We start from the raw sequence: 19720 nt of genomic DNA, 5'->3' as shown, positions 1-19720 counted from the left end.
AGGAAGTAAACCTTGAATTGCATTACCAATCAGACGGAGCTGCTATTCATTGTGGGGGTACTTGGTATCTATAAAAACCTAGTGAGCACTTTAAATCAGCACCACAGATGATGACTTATCAGTCAGTAAGCTATGCTGAGACCACTGTCACCTTTTATTTAAGCACTTTTTTACTGCATAAGCATGAGTGTATTTCCTCTGTTTTTTGTATATTACATTTTTCCAAACAGTATTCTGCTATATGCCTTCCTTCCTTCTTTTAATGGTGGGCTGAATGCCCGATTCTACTGAACACACTCATACTTCACATCCATCTGGAGATCATACCCTGATCGTGAACCTGATATCTTTTGGGTATATTATACCACAAAGTTTGATTGACTCACTAGGTGTATACTTATTTGAGTTCAATCCCTCTGATAAGCATTTGGTGTTTATGGTGGTGGATCTACTGTCAAATTATCTATTTGTCACCATACCTGATGTATGCACATGAAGTTGAAGATTGTCACTGAACTTTTTTGGACACTGCACTTTGAAGTTTTTGTGTTTCTTTTAGACCCCTTTCACACCACACCGCCCTCGGGCTTTCACACTACACATAATGGTGCAGCAGCTTTAGGGCGGATTGCAGGCACTATTTCTAACGCTATAGCACCTTCAAAACGCCCTGGTGTGAAAGGGGTCTTCAAGACCTTTGTGTTTTAATTACATATTATTGAAAAAAAAATTCACTGTGCACATTATTGTCCACTTATATTGCTTGTAGCGGTTTTAGGACCTTCTATTTGTTAGTGCTGCACTTTTTCATCTTTTAGTAAATAATATGAATTGTTGCACTTGACATCCTATTTTGGCACATTGCATGTCAAAGAAACTATTATGTTTGCAGCTGTAGTTCTACTTATTTTGCACACATAGAAGGGTCATAAACTCATTTTCTGTACCATTGTGAAACTTGTGATCTTTACCACAATTCCCATACTGGTCACATTTTTCTTTCAGTCTTTTTCATCTGCACTATATACTATTATTTGAAAACTGTATTTATTTTTTTATTTTTTATGGATTAAAAAGGTATATAAAACAGAAAAGGGTAAAAATCCACAATATCTCACAATCAAGTCCAGAATTTTACAAAGCTTCTCCCTACGAGGAAAAACTAAGCAGGTTCCCATGTGGTTGATCCAACTCCGCTTTCAAAGAATACAGCAGGAAACACAACAGTCAGAATATCACATGGCAATTGCAGTATTTTTCAGGAGAAATAAGTAATAAACTATTATTTGATGTGTTTAAAAAACCGGTTTATGTGCACCAAATATTTGGTTCACCAACAATAGTTTACTTGGCCCTTGTAACTATACAGCACTCTGAAAGTAAGTCAGAAGGATCTCATGGATTTATGCCTTTCATTTATTTGTCTACAGATCTATGATATCTTTTGGAAAACTGTAATTGGAAAAAGGCCAAGTTGTAGATAAATGTACAGTCACACAAAAGTACACTTAAAGCGGAGGTCCACCCTAAAATGGACCTTCCGCTCATCGGAATCCTCCCCCCCTCCGGCGCCACAATTGGCACCTTTCAGGGGGAAGGGGGGTGCAGTTACCTGGATAATCCAGGTAACTGCACCCACTTCCGGGATAGCTCTCTGCGGAAAGGGGCGTATGTTACGCCCCTTTCCGCAAGTGCCCGCCCCTTTCCGCAAGTGCCCCGCTGCCTGCTGGGAAAACACACAGATCCCAGAGGCAGCGGGGACCGTCCTTATTGCGCAGCGCGGCTCGCGCATGCGCAGTAGGGAACCAGGAAATGAAGCCGAAAGGCTCCATTTCCTGATTCCCATACCCAAGATGGCGGCGGCAGCACCCGAGAAACGATCTACAGATCGGCTTCGGGTGCCGACATCGCGGGCGCGCTGGACAGGTAAGTGTCACTATTTTAAAAGTCAGCAGCTGCAGTATTTGTAGCTGCTGGCTTTAAAAAAAAAAAAAAAACGCGGAGTCCCGGCGGACTCCCTCTTTAAATAGTTATTTAACCACCTCAATACAGTGCAGTTACACCCCCTTCCTGACCAGACCAATTTTCAGCTTTCAGCGCTCTCACAGTTTGAATAACAATTACTCAGTCATGCAACACTGTACTAATATGAAACTTGCATCCTTTTTTCCACACAAATAGAGCTTTCATTTAGTGGTATTTAATCACTAGTGAGTTTTTTATTTTTTGTGCTATAAATAAAATAAAACGTACATTTTGTGAAAAAAATGCCTTTTGCTTTGTCATACATTTTTGCTAATTAGTAATTTTTCTTCATAAATTTTGGCCAAAATTTATACTGCTACATATCTTTGGTAAAAAATAACCCACATTAGTGTATATTATTTGGTCTTTGTGAAAGTTAGAGTCTACAAACTATGGTGCCAATCACTGAAAATTGATCACATCTGATCAGGCCTTCAGTACATCAGGTGTATCTCATTTCTTGAGACACTAACAAGTCAGGAAAGTACAAATACCCCCCAAATGACCCCTTTTTAGAAAGTAGACATTCCAAGGTATTAAGTAAGTAGCATGGTGAGTTTTTTTAAGTTGTCACTTTTTCCCACAATTCTTTGCAAAATGAAGAATTTTTTTATTATTATTTTTTTTTTATAAAATTGTCATATTATCAGGTTATTTCTCACACACAGCATATGCATACAACAAATTATACCCCAAAATACATTCTGCTACTCTTTCCGAGTATGGCGATACCACATGTGTGAGACTTTTACACAGCCTGGCCACATACAGAACACCAACATTGAAGTAGTACCTTCAGGCGTTCTACAAGCAAAAATTACGCATCTCATTTCTCAACCACCTATTACACTTTTTGAAGGCCCTGGAGTACCAGGACAATGGAATTTCCCATAAAATGACCCCATTTTGGAAAGCAAACATCCCGGCGTATAATCTATGAGGCATAATGAGTCTTTTGAACAGTTAATTTTTTTCCAGAAGTTTTTGGAATATGTGGAAAAAAATTAAAACACTTTTTTTTTTTTTTACACAAAGTTGTCAATTTATAAGATATTTCTAACACATAGCATGTATATAACAAAAATTACACCCCCAAAACACATTCTACTACTCCTGAGTATGGCGATACCACATGTGTAGGACTTTTACACAGCCTGGTCACATAGAGAGGCCTAACATTGAAGTAGTATCTTCAGGCGTTCTAGGAACATAAATGACACATCTCATTTCATTCCTACCTATCACACTTTTGAAGGTCCTGGAGCACCAGGACAATGCAATTACCTACAAAATTACCCAATTTTGGAAAGCAAACACCCCAACGTATGTTCTATGAGGCATGGGCTGCAAATTTGGTACTTGGGTACTTTGGTACTCTGATGGCCTGGTGACAGGTACTCGGGTACTCTGATGGCCTGGGGACGGGTACTCGGGTACTTTGATGGCCTGGTGACGGGTACTCGGCTACTCTGATGGCCTGGTGACAGGTTCTCTGATGGCCTGGTGACTGGTATTTGGGTACTCTGAAGGGCGGTGATAGGTACTCTGGTACTCATATGGACTGTGACAGATACTTGGGTACTCAGATGAACTGTGACAGGTACTCAGATGAACTGTGACATGTACTCGGGTACTCAAATGGACTGGGACAGGTACTCGGGTACTCTGATGGACTGTGACAGGTACTCAAGTACTCTGATGGACTGTGAGTGACATGTACTATGAGGGGTGGTGACGGGTACTCTTTATGGGGGGACAATCAGTGGGGGGGGGCAATAGGTGTGATTGGGGGCAATCGGTGTGATTGGTGTACACTGTAAGCGGTAACGAGATGTTACCGTAATCTCCCCGTCATCTCATTACCGTGGTTTGTTGTTTAAAATTTAGTGATCGGCTATGAAACGATCACAGCCGATCACGTGGGTAAACAGCCAATGGCTGTTTACCAGCGTCGGTGACGAGCGGTGTTCCCGGGGAACACGCCGCCACTGACGTGCAGCGCGCTTGCGCACATGAGGCGTGCACAGTAGGGGTGTGACCATCTGTGATCGGCCGTGATGAAGATCACCTGGTAAACAGCCATACCCAATGGCTGTTCACCCCCTTCGTGGCGAGCGGTGTCTCCGTGACACGCCACCGAAGAAACAGGGATGCGCGCTCACGATCGCGCGCATTCCCTGTTTAAACGGGAGGACGTCATATGACGCCCTCCCACTACAATAAACATAAAACACATAAAACTGATATTAGTGGGATCTCAGAACTTGAGTTTCTGGGTCTGTAGGAATTTCCTGGCTGCTATGAAGGTTTCTCATTTTCATGTCTGGATTTTTTCATAGAATAGAGAATGTAAGCAGAAGTGTTGAAACGTGCAAATTTGGCAGAAATGGCGAAAGCTCACAGATGGACAGAAGCAGACTGAAGAATTACAACAGGAATAAAAATATTGAGTCCGGCAGGTCACGTCTGTAACTAAAATATCACTTTTTGGAAGACTAACCTTCTTAAGGTTACGTTAAAGTGGTCAAGAATGTTACATGATGAGGCTTTTGGTGCAGTAATGTACCTGCGTGTCAAGTAAATGCATTCCCATTGGCTAGTGGCACAGTCTTGATTTTCTGTTTAGCTTTGCTGATAAAGCAGAAATTAATAGAGTTAAAGTGGTTGTAAAGGCAGAAGGTTTTTCTTTATCTTAATGCCTTCTATGCATTAAAATAAAAAAACCTGTGTGCAGCAGCTTTCCTAATACTTACCAGAGCCCCATCACGATCCAGCGATGTGCACGAGTGCTTCGGCCAACCCGGGACTTTCACCCCTGATTGGCTGTGACACAGCAGTAGCGCCATTTGGCTCCCGCTGCTGTCAATCAAAGTCAGCCAATGAGGAGAGAGAGTGGCGGGGCCAAACTACGGCTCTGTGTTTGAATGGACACACAGTGCTGCAGCTCAGCTCGGGTGCCCCCATAGCACACTGCTTGCTGTGGGGGCACTCAACAGGAGGGAGGGAGCAGGAACGCTGATGAGGGACCCAAGAAGAGGAAGATCCAGCCTGCTCTGTGCAAAACCATTACACAGTGCAGATAGGTATAACATGTTTGTTATGTTTAAAGAAAAAAAAAAAAATGAGGGCATGCATGTAGGTGGAAGGGGTTGTCTGAAACCTGTTTGTTCACTGCCAGACAGTAAGATCTATTGTTATTTGGCTATCTATAACGGTATAAAACGCCAATGAAATAGTGTGTACACTTCTACAGCCTTATTGCAAAGATCTGATGAATTAAAGTTCTTTTTTTGCCCACCTTTTGTTCAAAGGGACACATGCATAAAAGGAGTTTAACAAGGGAGGCTGCAGAAGTATACATTTATATTGTTAACGTACCAAAATAAAATTAAGTTAATGGATGACAACGTAGATGTGTAACGTGTGTTAGTAATTTTTTGTAAACTTTAAATGAATTAATGAAGAATGATTAGCTTTCTTGCTCTGCAATGCTGTTTTAAGTCAAAGGACATTAGCTATATGGATTTTGTATGTTGTTCATTTGTTTGTGTGGGCGTCCTTCTAGTGTTTTGATTTCTTTCCAGGCAACCTACTAGTAGTTTTAATTGGGTGTCACATAAGTCAGTCCTAATGTTTTTATGATTGTTATAGAGACATTAGACTGTAAACTTCTTTAGGGCATAGACTGATGTGAATGGTTTAGTGTTCTCCTTAAAGCACTGATTATCAGGTCTACACTATATAAATGAGCAGAGCCTATAAATTACCAATATTGTTTTAAACCATATTGTGTTTTCCTTTGCAGGTGGCATGTGGTGGTTGTCATATGCTTGTCTTTGCTACACCCAGGCCAAAAGAATCTGAAATTGTCATTGCTGATGAGCTAAAAGAAAATTATTTAATGGTAAATGGAGGTACTAACACATCTACAACATTGCAGAGGTCTCCCTCAGCACGTGTTAGACGAAGAGAAAAGGTATATTATCATTCAAGTGATTTTATATTTCTTACATACACTATATAGCCACCATTTTTGTAGATACCTGACCTTCACTTCTTCAATATTACCCTGTATGGTACTGTATATAGATACATGTGATGGAGGTGGGGGTGGAATCCAGCAAGGTCACAAGGCAGTGATATGGTATAATAGGGAGATAAGTCTAAGGGGACACAGAACAGCGATGTGAAGTGCAGCAAGGGTTAATCCAGTGAGGTTTCAAGGTAGCAATATGGTATAGCAAGGGACACATAACAACATTTAGAGCACAGTAGAGGAAAGAGTAACAGGGTATAGCAAGGATTTAGTCCAGAGACACAAGGTCCCAATCCCAGTTTAGTAATCCAGGGCACAGCAAATGGGCAAACGGAAGAAACACAGGCAGCAGAATGGAACATCAAACAGCAAGTCCAGGGTCAATGAGATAGAAGAAACACACTAAAGGTATCTGCCACAACTGCACTTGATGGAAATCCAGGCAGAATGATCCAAATATTGTAGGCTTGCTTGGTCCTGGAGGTAGATTGCTGGGTCCTGGGAGAGGTGGAGGTCTAGGGGGACCTGGCCACAGTGTCTGGTACACTAGGTATGGGTCCACAGAGGTACAGACAGCAAAAGGTCCACAGAGAAGAAGAAAGGTAAGTTTTAGTGTTTAGATAGCAACTTACAGGTGTAGAACTATATGCCCCAGCAGTTCTAATCTCTCCGTCTTAATGCTCTCTAGTAAATTGCACCTTGAGTTTAGTAGAATCCTTCTCCAAAATTGGCAGGGCTGATATAGAATATTGATATAGGATGCAAAAAAATCCTGTGCTTTCTGCTGAGAGGAAACTCATCAGGGAACTTCATATGTAGTCACCCCATGCCACCCCCCCCCCCCCCCCCCCCACATGTGAACACAGGAATTGGTTGATGAATTATGCAGATCAACTGACTAAATTACAAACTGCTTTTTGAATTTGTCTTTATGTCACAAATGTTTTTATAAGATGCCAATTTCACACAAATCTAGTATTTTAAATCTACAGTACAGCACTCCTCTAAATTATTGGGTTTAGGTATTTCTAGTGAAGGATACTGCTAAGGCTACTGCATACAAGACTTTTTAGACAACTGAGGTCTTGCAACCAGGCTTCAACAAATTGGGGAAGGACCATTTCTGTACCAGCACAACTGTGCCCAAATCAAGGTCCATGTGATGTGGTGTGAAAGAATTTGAGCCTACACAGAACTCTGACTTCCACCTTACTTGAACACTTTTGGGATGAATTGGAATGTCAATTGTGAGGTCACCCTCTTGTCAGCCCTGACTTCACAAATGCTGTTTAGGCTAACTGGGCTCAAATTTCCACAGACAGACCCCAATACCTTGTGAAAATCAGTCCCAGAGAAGTGGAATATATTTTAGTAGGATAGGGGGTTGGGAGAACTCCACAGTAATGCCCCCCTAATTGGAATGTCCAACAAGCTCATAACCTTTTCCAAGGATGCCAATGAAAGCACATCTCTTGGATCTTAACATTGCCCACTGCATTCTACAGTAGATTGCCTGGCTTTAAAATCTCACGTTGTGGAAAACATAAATTCATTTAGATGCATGCTTGGAGTGTTCAGTTTAAATATATCTATTTTGAAGGGGTTTTGCAATAAACTAAAGCTACAGGGAATTTTTCTCATGTTTTATTAATGAATCCTCTACCAAGTCAGCTTGTGAGTTGTGGTTTAATGACTTTTTTAGATTATAATAAAGCTTGTAAAATTCAATCTTTTCCTCTAGATAAATTGACGTTTGAATATTTTTATAATACATTAGAACACCTGCTAATTACTCCTGTCACTTGCACAAGGTGAAAGAAGAAAAGAAAGATCTAGAAGTCATTTTTCTGCCTGATATGTCAATGATTTGAACATCCCTTATGATAACCTGTTAATGTAAGAGTGATAAATGGTCAGAGGTATTCCATTTGTCATTACTTTCAGAAAAGCAGTGGAAAGCAAAGCAAGGTTGTCTTCAGCATAATAATGTAGACAACTGTTGTTCATCACAATACTGTCATGTTATAGCCAAACGCCAGATATAAAGGACAAGTATAGCTCTGAATTCATGAATATATCATTACATTATTATCTTTTTATGTGTGCAAGCAGTGTAAGTACCTGAATTTCACCTGGTATGAACATTTTGTAATCCCCTGTACAACAGACTGTGAGAGGTAGAAGCAGCACCAGTAGCCAGTCAGCTATACTGCAGTGCTTATGTGCTTACAAGGCATCTAGCATTTAAAGAACGAAGATTGCAATGGCAACCCCTGTGCTTCTCTAATGACAGTTATTTTAATTGCAGTAGAGTATAATCCAGGTTCCTACCATTCCAGGGAAGACTGTGTGATGTGTAGCGAGAGCTGTAAATCGCAGGACTTGATGGGCAGGAATATAAATCTTTTTACGCAGTGTGGCAAGCAGAGTGTGTGTATAACAAGAGTGGCTGAATATATATTTGGCAGATTAAATAGTTGCGTATATGTTCACCTACTGGGTATTTAGCTGTTTGGAGGAATTTCTGCATTAGCGATGAGTTATAACTTTTTCACTTATACATTTGTGCTCATAAGTTCACATACCCTGGAAGAATTTATGATTTCTTGGCCATTTTTCAGAGAATAGGAATGATAGCCCAAAAACATTTCTTTCACTCATGGTTATTATTTGGCTGAAGCCATTTATTATCAATCAACTGTGTTTACTCTTTTTAAATCATAATAACAGAAACGACCCAAATGGCCCTGATCAAAGGTTTACATACCCTGGAATGTTTGACCTTGGTACAGACACAGAAGGTGGCACACACAGGTTAAAATGGCAATTAAAGGTTAATTTCCCACATTTGTGGCTCTTTAAATCACAATTGGTGTCTGTGTATAAATAGTCAATGAGTTTGTTAGCTCTCACATGGATGCATTAAGCAGGCTAGACACTGAGCAATGAGGAGGTAGAAAAGAACCGTCAAAAGACCTGCGTAAGAAGGTAATCAAACTTTACAAAGATGGAAAAGGATATGAAAAGATATCAAAAGTCTTGAATATGCTAGTCAGTACTGTTCAATCATGTATTAAGAAGTGGAAAATTAGGGCCTCTTTTGATACGAAGCAGATACAAGGTAGACCAAGAAAGATTACAGCCACAACTGGCAGAAGATTTGCTCACGATATTAAGAGAAACCCACAGGTAACCACAAGAGAAATACAGGCTGCTCTCCAAAAAGACGGCGTGGTTGTTTTTAAGGAGCACAATTCAACGATACTTGAACAAAAAAGAGCTGCGTGGTTGAGCTGCCAGAAGGAGGCCTTTTACGCGCCAATGCCACAAAAAAAACTTGTACAGTAAAGGCTTAGACATGCAGCTCTTTTTTGTTTAAGTATTCCCGTTTTGTGGACCTTAAAAACAGCCACACCATCTTTTTCCAGAGTAGCCGGTATTTCTCCTGAGGTTACCTATGGGTTTTTTTCTTTGTATCCCGAACAGTTCATGAGGCAGTTGTGGCTGAAATATTTCTTGATCTACCTGACCTTGGCTTGGTATCAGGTATCAGGAGATCCCCAAATTTCCCACTTCTTATTAACCACTTCAATACAGGGCACTTTCACCCCCTTCCTTCCCAGCCCAATTTTTAGCTTTCAGCGCTCTAGCGCTTTCAGTGACAATTGCGCGGTCATGCTACACTGTACCCAAATGAAATTGTTATCATTTTGTTCGCACAAATAGAGCTTTATTTTGGTGTTATTTATTCACGACTCAGTTTTTTTTTTTTTGCGATATAAGCGCAAAAAAAGCGGAAATTTGGGAAAAAAACAATATTTTCTTTTTTCTATTTGAAAAGAAATCCAATAAAATCAAATTTTGTCATAAATTTAAGCCAAAATGTATTCTGCTACATGTTTTTGGTAAAAAAAATTCCGTTAAGTGTATAATAATTGGTTTGTGTGATCACGGACATATGTACGCAAATGATCATGTACATATGTGTGCAGGTGATCACGTACATATGTGTGCAGATAATCATTGGGACATGTGATTTTAGTGGGACATATGTGGGGGACATGTTTTTATTATTAGGGACATGTGTTTTTATTATTTGGGGACATGTATGTTTTGGGGACATGTGTGTTTTGGGGACATATGTGGGGACTGTGTTTGTACTGTGTGGTGTGTTGTGTGTTTACACTACACTGGTGATCAGTGAGTAAAAAGCAGCCCATACTCACTGATCATCAGCCGGCTGCAGCGTTCTGCTTTCCTCTCCTCAGCGGTGACTTCCGTGTGAGGAGAGGAGAGCCGATTGCCTAGCAACCGGCTGTTTGTTTACATCACATGACGGCCGTGATTGGACACGGCCGTCATGTGATCAGGAGGGCCAATCACAGAGCCCTCCTGCCGATCTGAGATGTGCCGTGTCCTGGTGACACGAGCACATCGGGATCGCGCCGCTGCGCGGGCATGCGCGCGCACGATCCCGCTACTCCTGAAGGACGTTCCTGAACGTCCTATCAGGAGTAGACGGCTCCCACCCGGCCATATATATGCATTGGCCGGGTGGGAAGTGGTTAAATGATTGAACAGTACTGCCTAGCATACTTAAGGCTTTGGATATCTTTTTATATTTTTATCTCCTCATGGCTCAGTGTCTAGCCTGCTTAGTGCATCCATGTGAGAGCGAACAAACTCATTGACTATAAATACACAAACACTAATTGTCATCTAAAAAAACACAAATTTGTGAAATTAACTTTTAATTGCCATTTTAATCTGTGTGTGCCATCTTCTGTGTCTGTACCAAGGCCAAACATTCCATGGTTTATAAACTTTTGATTAGGGTAATTTGGGTAGTTTCTGTTGTTGCCATGATTTAAAAAGCGTAAACACAGTTGATTGATAATAAATGGCTTCAGCCAAACACTAACCATGAGTGAAATAAATGTTTTTGTGTTATCATTCATATTCTCTGAAAAATGGCCAAGAAATCATAAATTCTGCCAGGGTATGTAAACTTTTGAGCACAACTGTACAACCCCAACTACAAAAAAGTTAGAATGCTGTGTAACATCTACATGACAACAGAATGCAGTGATTTGTAAATCTCATAAAGCTTTTATTGACAATAGAGAATATAAAACACATCAAATATGTAAACTGAGAAAATGTACAATTTTAAGAAATAATAAGGTAATTTTGAAATTGTAGGCAGCAACACATCTCAAAAAAGTTGAGACAGGGAAACAAAAAGCTGGCAAAGTGTACTAACAGGTAAGAGCAGAAAAATGTTCTTCAATGTAAAAATACTTTAAATATATCATCTACCATACATAATATCATCAAAAGATTAAGAGAATCTGGAGAAATCTCTGAGCACAAGAGACAGGGTGGAAACACAATATTGGGTGCCCATGATCTTTGGGCCCTCGGACAGCACTGCATTAAAGACAGGCATGATTCTGTGATGGACATCGCTGCATGGGCTCAGGAATACTTCAAAAAAATCACTGTCTATAAACACAGTTCGTCCTGCCATCCAAAAATGTAAGGTAAAGCTCTATCATGCGAAGAAGAAGCCATATGTAAACATGATGTAGAAACGCCGCCATCTTCTCTGGGCCAAGGTTCATTGACAATGGTCTGTTGCAAAGTGTCACATTTTCAGACAATTTTAAATGCGCTTTGGCCCAACGAAGACAGTGACGTTTCTGGATCATATTTAAAGTCTTTGCAATTTTACGCTGAGGAACATTTTATTCTGAAACTTGTTCAACAATTTTTAGATGCAGCTTTTCACGGATTGGTGAAACTTTCATTCTGATACTCTTAAGAAGCTCTTTTTGTACCCAATCATGTTATTGACCTGTTGCCAATTAACCTATTTCATTGCAAAATGTTCCTCCAGCTCGTCCTTTGTAACACTTACTTTGACAACTTTTTGTTGCCCTGTCCCAATTTTTTATTTTTATTTTTGAGACGTATGCCATAAATTTCAGAATTATTATTTTTTTCTTAAAATTTTCTCAGTTTTTAAACATTTGATATGGTTTATATTTTCTATTGTGAATAAAATAGAGGTTTATGAGATTTGCAAATCATTGCATTCTGTTTTTATATAGACTTTACAAAGCATCCCAGCGTTTGTGGAATTGGGGTTGTAAATCCAGTTAGGCAATAATCTGAGTTGCTTATTATGTTGCACAGTTTTGTGCTCCTAAACCTTTGTCTCCGTATCTAAAACAATGTAAATGTATGCTTTTTCTTTTTATTTAAGAAACAAACACCCGATCAGATCCGTGATTTGACTCGTACATTACCACCATTAAAAGGCAATTTACTGGAATCTTTCTTGCCTGTTACGAGCAAAACTGTTCCACCAGGTCTTTTCAAAGTAAGACAAGCCAGTACTGAATCAAGTGCCAACGACTCATCAGCAGTGTCAAAGTCTGGTAAGTTTTGAGTATAATCTTAAGTTCAAGTAGCTTCCATTGTACCTCTTCCAAAACTCTTGTTTAGACCCCTTTCACACTGGAGCAGTTTTCAGGCAATTTAGACCTAGAAATGGCACCTGTAAAGCGCCTGAAAATTGCCTCCCCTGCCACCCCAGTGTGAAAGCCCAAGTGCTTTCACACTGGGGCTGTGCGCTTAAAGGACGTTAAAAAAAAAAAAAAAAAAAAAAGTCCTGTAAGCAGCATCCTTGGGGCGGTTTAGGAGCGGTGTATACCAGACTGCCCCTGCCCATTGGAATGAATGTTTTCAGCCGCTTCAGAAACGTGCCAACACGGGCGCTCTTCTTGGGGGTTAAAATCGCCCCGCTACCGCCCAAAGAGCGGCGCCAAAGCACCACTATAACAATGGTAAAGGGCCGCTAAAATGAGCGGTGCTTTACTGCTAACGCTTGGGTGGCTGCAGTGTGAAAGAAGCTTTATGCAGTGTACACACGAGCGGACTTCTCGTTGGACTGAACTCCGAAGGACTTTTCGTCTAAGTTTCGCCGAAATGGACTTGCGATCACACCAAAGTCTGATCATTTAGAATGCGATAACGTACGACGGGACTAGAAAAGAAGTTCAATAGCTGCCCTTGCGTAGTTTTTGGTCCGTCAGAACAGCATACATACAAGCAGTTTTCTCCGGCGGAAAGATTTGAAACATGTTCTACTTCTGGGTCCGTCAGAATTTTACAAAGAAAAAGTCAGATGAAGCCCACACGCAGTCGGAATGTCCGACAGAATGATTCCGCCGGACCTTTTCTGCCGGAAAGTCCGGTTGTGTGTACAGGGCATTAGAGAAAGTATAAAATCTTAACAAATAAATGATTGTCTTTAAATAAAAGAAAATCAAACCGGTAATATCTACTTTTACTGTTGATTCATTTTTTGATGGTATATATTTTGTTACATTTTTGACCTTAAAGCAGAACTACAGTGTGCAGCTATCTATATTTTTATAGTCACTCCTCCCCATCCTCTACTGCTTATTACAGTGGCAAGAAAAAAGTATGTGAACGCCTTGGAATTAACTGGTTTTCTGTAGTGATTTTCCGTAAAATGTGATCTGATCCTCTTCTAAGTCACAACGATAGGCAAACACAGTGTGCTTAAAGGAGAAGTCCAGCCTGAGATTTTTAGGCAGGGCTTCTCCTATGGGTCACATGAGTGCAAATCGTTTTTCACTCCTATGACCCATTTTAAGCGGAGAGTGGTCTGAAGTTCCTCTCTTCACTGACGTCACTGCAATCAGTCAAGGCAGTGTGTCACCCTGACTTAGAAAGTCTAGATCCGCCAGTTGCTCAAACTGATGGAAGTCTCAGCCTCCTCCCGCCTCTCCACAGCTTGAGCTTGGAATGAGTGTGGAGGAGCAGAGCAGGAGAGATACTGACAGTCCGACAGTCAGCAGCTCTCCGCTAGGGGAGGTGAGAGAACCGAGCCATCGGCGATGTTCAGTGGCTTGGTTCTCAGTGCAGAGGCGGCGAGGGATAGATGCAGCATCCACCTCGGTAAGGAAAAAAAAAAACTTATTTTAAGCTGATAACACAAACCATTCTAATGTCTTGTGTTGAACACATCAATTAAACATTCACAGTGTTGTAGGAGAAAGTCAGTGAATCCTTGGAGTTAATAGCTGTTCAAACCACTTTTGGCAGGAATGGCTTCAAGCAAGCGCTTTCAGTAGCTCAGACTCAGACCTGAGCAATGTTCAGGAGGAATTTTTGACAACTCTTCTTTTCAAAAATGCTTTAGCTCAGACACATTTGTGGGATGTTTTTTGTGAATGGCTTTCTTTAGGTCACTCCACAGCATCTCCTATAGGGTTAAGGTCTGGGCTCTGACCAGGCCACTCCAAAAGGCACATTTTCTTTTTCTGAAGCTATTCAGTAGAGGATTTACTTTGATGCATAGTGTCATTGTCCTGCTGCGACAGCTAACTTCTACTAAGCTTCAGATGGTGAACAACTACACTGACATAATACTATAGGATATTTTGTTTCCCAGCAGCGTTGCAGTTTGTCAAGGTGCTCTTTGACAGGCAGCAGTGTTTTATTTTAAGTTTTATTTTTATTTTTTTGGAGAGCAATGGCGTCTTTCATGGTGTTTTGTCATGTACACCCTGTCTGTTCAAATCCTTATATATGGTAGACTCATGAACAGGTATGTTTGCAAGCGATGTCTTCAGTCCTTTAGCTGTTATTTGTGGGTTCTTCTTTACCTTATTGAGGATTATGCTTTGGTAATCATTTTGGCTGGGTGCCACTTCTAGGAAGAGCAGCGACAGTACAAAATTTTCAACATTTCTAGACAATTTGGCTGTTAGCTGATGGATGCCTAAACACTTTGAGATTGCTTTGTATCCCTTTCCAGCCTTATGCACTTCATCTACTCTTGATTGATTGTCTTTAGGTAGCACCGTTTTGTGAGGTATGGTTTACATCGCATCTTATGAATCTTAAAATGTTTGAGCGTCTTTTTATATTTCAATATTTTTATTGAAAAAGAAACAGATTTTAAAGTAAACAGATGCGTCAATAGAACAAAATCGATTTCTCAGATTGTCAACATGGCAGTACAGAAGGTATGGTCATTATACATATCTGTCCTCTAACATTACAGTAGAACTCAAAATGTGCGATATGTATCTGAGTACCAATGGGACTGAGTAATATTTTCCCTCCATGATCCGGAACGCCACCCCGTACGGTGAATGGCAGAGATACGGAATCATAGGGAATTCTGGTAGTGAACCCCGAGATTATCTCGGGGTCCACTACTGTGTGAGGCCCTATAGGCGATCATCTGTATTGTACATATAAGAACCAGAAGAAGAAGCAAGAAAGAAGAGGGGAAAGAAATAAAAAAAAAAAAAGAGGTGGAGGGGAGAAGACGATAAGAGGGTCGACCCGGAGTTCTCTGCAGAGTCGAGATATAATCAATCCACAGGTCCTACTCCGTGTTAAATTTCTTAGTGTTATTACAAAGTATATAGGTGAGTTTATCGTTAATCAGATCCAGTTGAGTTTACTTTTAACCTGGTCAAGAGGGATTGCCAATCGTCTCCAATGCCTAGCAATCGTAATTCTCACTGCCAACAGTATATAAGTAATCAACTTTACCAATTTTTTGGGTGTTTCGTCAGGTAGTTTAAAGGAAAAGAGCAGCTTCTGGAGATCTGCGAATGTTTACCCCCATTACAGTATTTATTAGGTTGAAAATCCTAATCCAGAACCTAATTACGAGGGGACACTGCCACCAAATATGGAGCATCGTCCCCAGCTGTCCGCATCGTCGGAAACAATTTGGTGAGGTAGAAGTATGCATTTTAGCTACCCTAGTTGGTACCAGGTACCAACGCAGGAGTGTTTTGTAGTTGTCCTCTATAAGGGTGGTATTGATGGAAATTTTGGATAGCTTATAAGCGATATCTTGCCACTCAAAGGTAAAGTTACGAGTCCCTTTCCCACTGGTCCATGTAAGTAAGTTTCAAATCTGGCTCAGTAAGAGAAGCGTATATCGCAGATATCTTCCCCCTCTGTAAGCCTCTGGCTTTGCACAACAACTCAAATGATGTGAGCGTAAAGGGTACAACCCATAGATTAAGTTTAGATCTGGCGAAGGATGCGATTTTGGTTGTATCGGAATATTTCACTAGGTGGCATTTGAAACGTGTCTTTAAAATGCTGCATAGCATATATCTGATCTCCATTAAGGAAATTGCCGATTCTTAGTAACCCCTTATTAAGCCACCATTGGAACATTCATGGAGTCAAGCCAGGTGGAAACTCTGGGTTACAAAAGATGGGGGCTACTTGTGTATGTGGGACTGATGAAGGCCTACAGTGGCGTGTTCTGTCCCAGATTGCTAAAGAATGTGATAAAGCGGGGCATAATATAGGCGTGCGTAAACGACTAGGAAGCCACATTAAGGATCCTATAGTAAAGCGATGGCAGGAGAGTGCTTCAATGCAGACCCATAGGGGGACTGAGCCTTTAGCAGTGGTGTAAGCTAACTGGGCAATCTGGGCTGCTTGAAAATATGCCTGTAGATTGGGAAGACCAAGCCCACCCATAGGTTTAGGTGAATAAAGTGTTTGTTTTTGTATCCAAGGCCCCTTGTTACCCCACACGAAGTGCAGGACTTCAGCCTGCAGACATCGTATGTCTCCCCTCAGGACTGCCACTGGTCCCTGTCATTTTCCTATCATTCTTATTGAGTTGACTCTGCAAACCAAAGAGAGGGAATAATCTGCCCAGCAACGAAGATCTTCACTAAGTTTTTTAAATAATGGGGGGTAATTCACCTTATAGATAGTGTCAATAGAGGATGTCAACCAGACCCCTAAGTATGGGAGGGAGCGGTGAGTCCATTGAAAGCTATAGGTATTTTCAAGAGTCTGTATTATAACAGGGGGTAGTGAGATGTTAAACACTATATTGTTTTTTGGGAATCCAGAGACAGGCCGAAGAGTTGTGAGAAATTATCTAATAGGGACAGTAAATTAGGCAAAGTTATGTGGGGGTTAGTGGCGTACATAAAGACATCATCGGCAAATAATGCACATTTATGTTCCTGTTGTCCACAATGAATTCCGTGAATTTTAGGGTGGGAACGAATTGCCATAGCTAGGGGTTCCATTGCCAATGTAAAAAGCAAAGGAGAAAGTGGGCATCCCTACGTTTAACAGGGAATGGTGATAATTTATGACCTCTAATGGAATCTTGGGCTAATGGGGTGTTATATAATGTTTTCAGCAAGGAAAGGCGCAAAGGGCCAAGCCCTAGGGTCTCTAGCATAATAAAAAGATAGTTCCGATTTAGACTTATTTATCAAAGGCCTTATTAAGGTCCAGTGAAATAAGAGTTTCCGGGCCAGTGGAGCATCCCAATTGGAACGCACCGCTGAGATCAAAGTTATGGATCTACGAATTTGATCCAGTGTCTGACGTCCTGCTATAAATCCCAATTGATTCTTATGTATTGCAAATAATTGAAGAACTCTGGGTGGTCGTCCAGAGTTCTTAAATTATTTGCAACAAGTATATGCCGTGCCTGCACCTGGGTTTCTCCATTCCTGGAGGGGCTGTTTTCTTGGATTTGTGGACTTAATTGGAGCGGTGGTTCTCTCACATTTGATCCTTATGTATGTAATATGCTAAGAAAGTATTAAGGCGAGAGGCCAAAAGTTTTGTTAGGATCTTTGAGTCACAATTTATTAGCGAAATTGAGCAGTAATTACAAACGTCAGTAGGGTAATCGGGTATAGGAATAACACTGATATAAGCCTTATTTTCATCGAACCGTCGAATCGTACCTCCATCCCGCAGGGAATTAAAATAAAGAGCCATATGTGGATCCAACTGTTCGGAAAATTGTTTGTAATAAGAGTTGGGAAGACCATCGGGCCCAGGAGATTTATGGATTGATAGTGTTTTGATAGTGTTGCAGATCTCCTCACCCGTAAAAGGCTGGTCCATAAGGTCTCTATGATCAGCTGCAATGGACGAGAGGGGGCGATTCCCCAAGAATTCCCTGATGGATGGAGAGGCAGCATCCTGGGGGGGCTTCCATATAATTGTTTGAACATCTTTTATTAGTTAAAGTAGCTCTACACCACACCTACAAACTAATTTCATTAATTGGACTCCAGGTGTGCAAACTACTGACTCCAATTAGCTTTGCTGAAGTAATTAGTCTATGGGTTCAATTACTTTTTCCTCCAGCACTGTGAATGTATAATGGGTGTGTTCAATAAAGACCCCAAAAAATGTAATTGTTTGTGTGTTATCAGCTTAAGCATATTGTGTTTGTCTATACAGCTGTGTCGTATACAGCATTGCACTATATACGGCACTAGTCTGAACTCCTCATCTATGTTCCTTACTGCTTCTGTGTAAATGGGCAACACACATTATCACCTAATACAATAAGGAACACAGAAAGTAAACTGTACTGACTGAAAGGTAAAACCCTGCATTCAGACGTAAAGAGAAACCACTTGCAGTAGACTGCTGTTCCTAGAATTCAGTGAGCAGACTCTTTCACATCCAGAATAGACTGACTCCACAGAAGTTTTGGGCACTACATAGAACATAGCTATGGTGAGTTACATCTCTAAAGCCCAAGGGTCATCAAATACAATCGAAGTAAGTGAGACTTGTGGTGGACTGGGAGAAAATAGGAAGTATGCCTGCCTGCCTGCACTGCATACAGTGGAGGGCGGAAGGGGAGAAAATTACAGAGCAACACTGTTTTCCACCAACAGGCAGAAGCAGATGGAGGAGAAACAGGTGAGACTGTAGTTCTGCTTTAAAGTGACTCATTAAAGTAATATACGGCTTCCTATTTAACGTGCAGGCACTAGATACCTTGAAAAATACTGTACCTTCAACAACCTGCTGAATCCCAGGCCATTGTGACATGAAAAACTTCAATACTTCTGCTACATCCCACCCTTCACCAATTTCCTGGCCAATAGGAATGCCCAAAATGCATAAAGGGTGGTCAGTCTTCATCACTAAGAACAAGTCAGAATGGCCAGGGATTCCATTGCAACAGCAAGGCTTTGGGCAACTGTTGCAAGTATGTGCAGATACCTCTCGGGGGCTTGCATTGTATACTTGTGCAGTATTTGTTCTAACTACCAGAAGTGGTATTAAACCCTTTCATGGTCCCACTTAAATTACCACATTTGTGTGATAAACAATGAAACAAATCCTGCAGCCCTTTAAAGTGGTTGTAAACCCTTACAAACCACTTTGACCTACAGGTAAGCCTAGATTAAGGCTTACCTGTAGGTCCAAGAAATATCTCCTAAACCTATACGGTTTAGGAGATATTTGCCTAAAGACAGGCACCGCTGTCTACGGCGCATGCGCCGTAGACAGCGACGCGCAGGCGCACTGAGCGCGGCATTTCCAACAATGGATCTGCCGCGCGTGTCGGCTCCCGTGCGCATGCGCGGGAGTGATGTCATCGCGGCTCCGCTGAATGACAGCGGCGGAGCTGCGAGACGCCACCAGCAAGATGGATGCGGCGGACTACAGGGGACAGCGGCGACTTCGCTGGCTCCTGTGTCAGGTAAGTGACACATAATGGGCTACTATGCGATGCATAGTAGTCCATTATGCTTTGCCTTTGCAGGGAATGAAAGAGGAAGTAAACTCATCAGGGTT

General features: G+C 41.2%; 1 protein-coding gene across 1 annotated transcript in view; it reads left to right on the top strand.

Moving 5' to 3' along the window:
- The window catches only part of LOC143982280 (X-linked retinitis pigmentosa GTPase regulator-like), a 184296-nt gene that overhangs the window by 110867 nt on the left and 53709 nt on the right, over positions 1–19720 (top strand). Inside the window, exons 10-11 of the mRNA XM_077480863.1 lie at positions 5831–6001; positions 12330–12504. Of these exons, the coding sequence (XP_077336989.1) occupies positions 5831–6001; positions 12330–12504 (346 nt within the window). The remainder of the gene's footprint in view (positions 1–5830; positions 6002–12329; positions 12505–19720) is intronic.

The sequence above is a fragment of the Lithobates pipiens genome, unplaced genomic scaffold, assembly GCF_037356315.1.
Source record: "Lithobates pipiens isolate NorthernLeopardFrog02 unplaced genomic scaffold, aLitPip1_a1.2 Scaffold_16, whole genome shotgun sequence".
NCBI lineage: Eukaryota > Metazoa > Chordata > Amphibia > Anura > Ranidae > Lithobates > Lithobates pipiens.
This window is presented reverse-complemented; position numbering and strand designations above follow the sequence as displayed.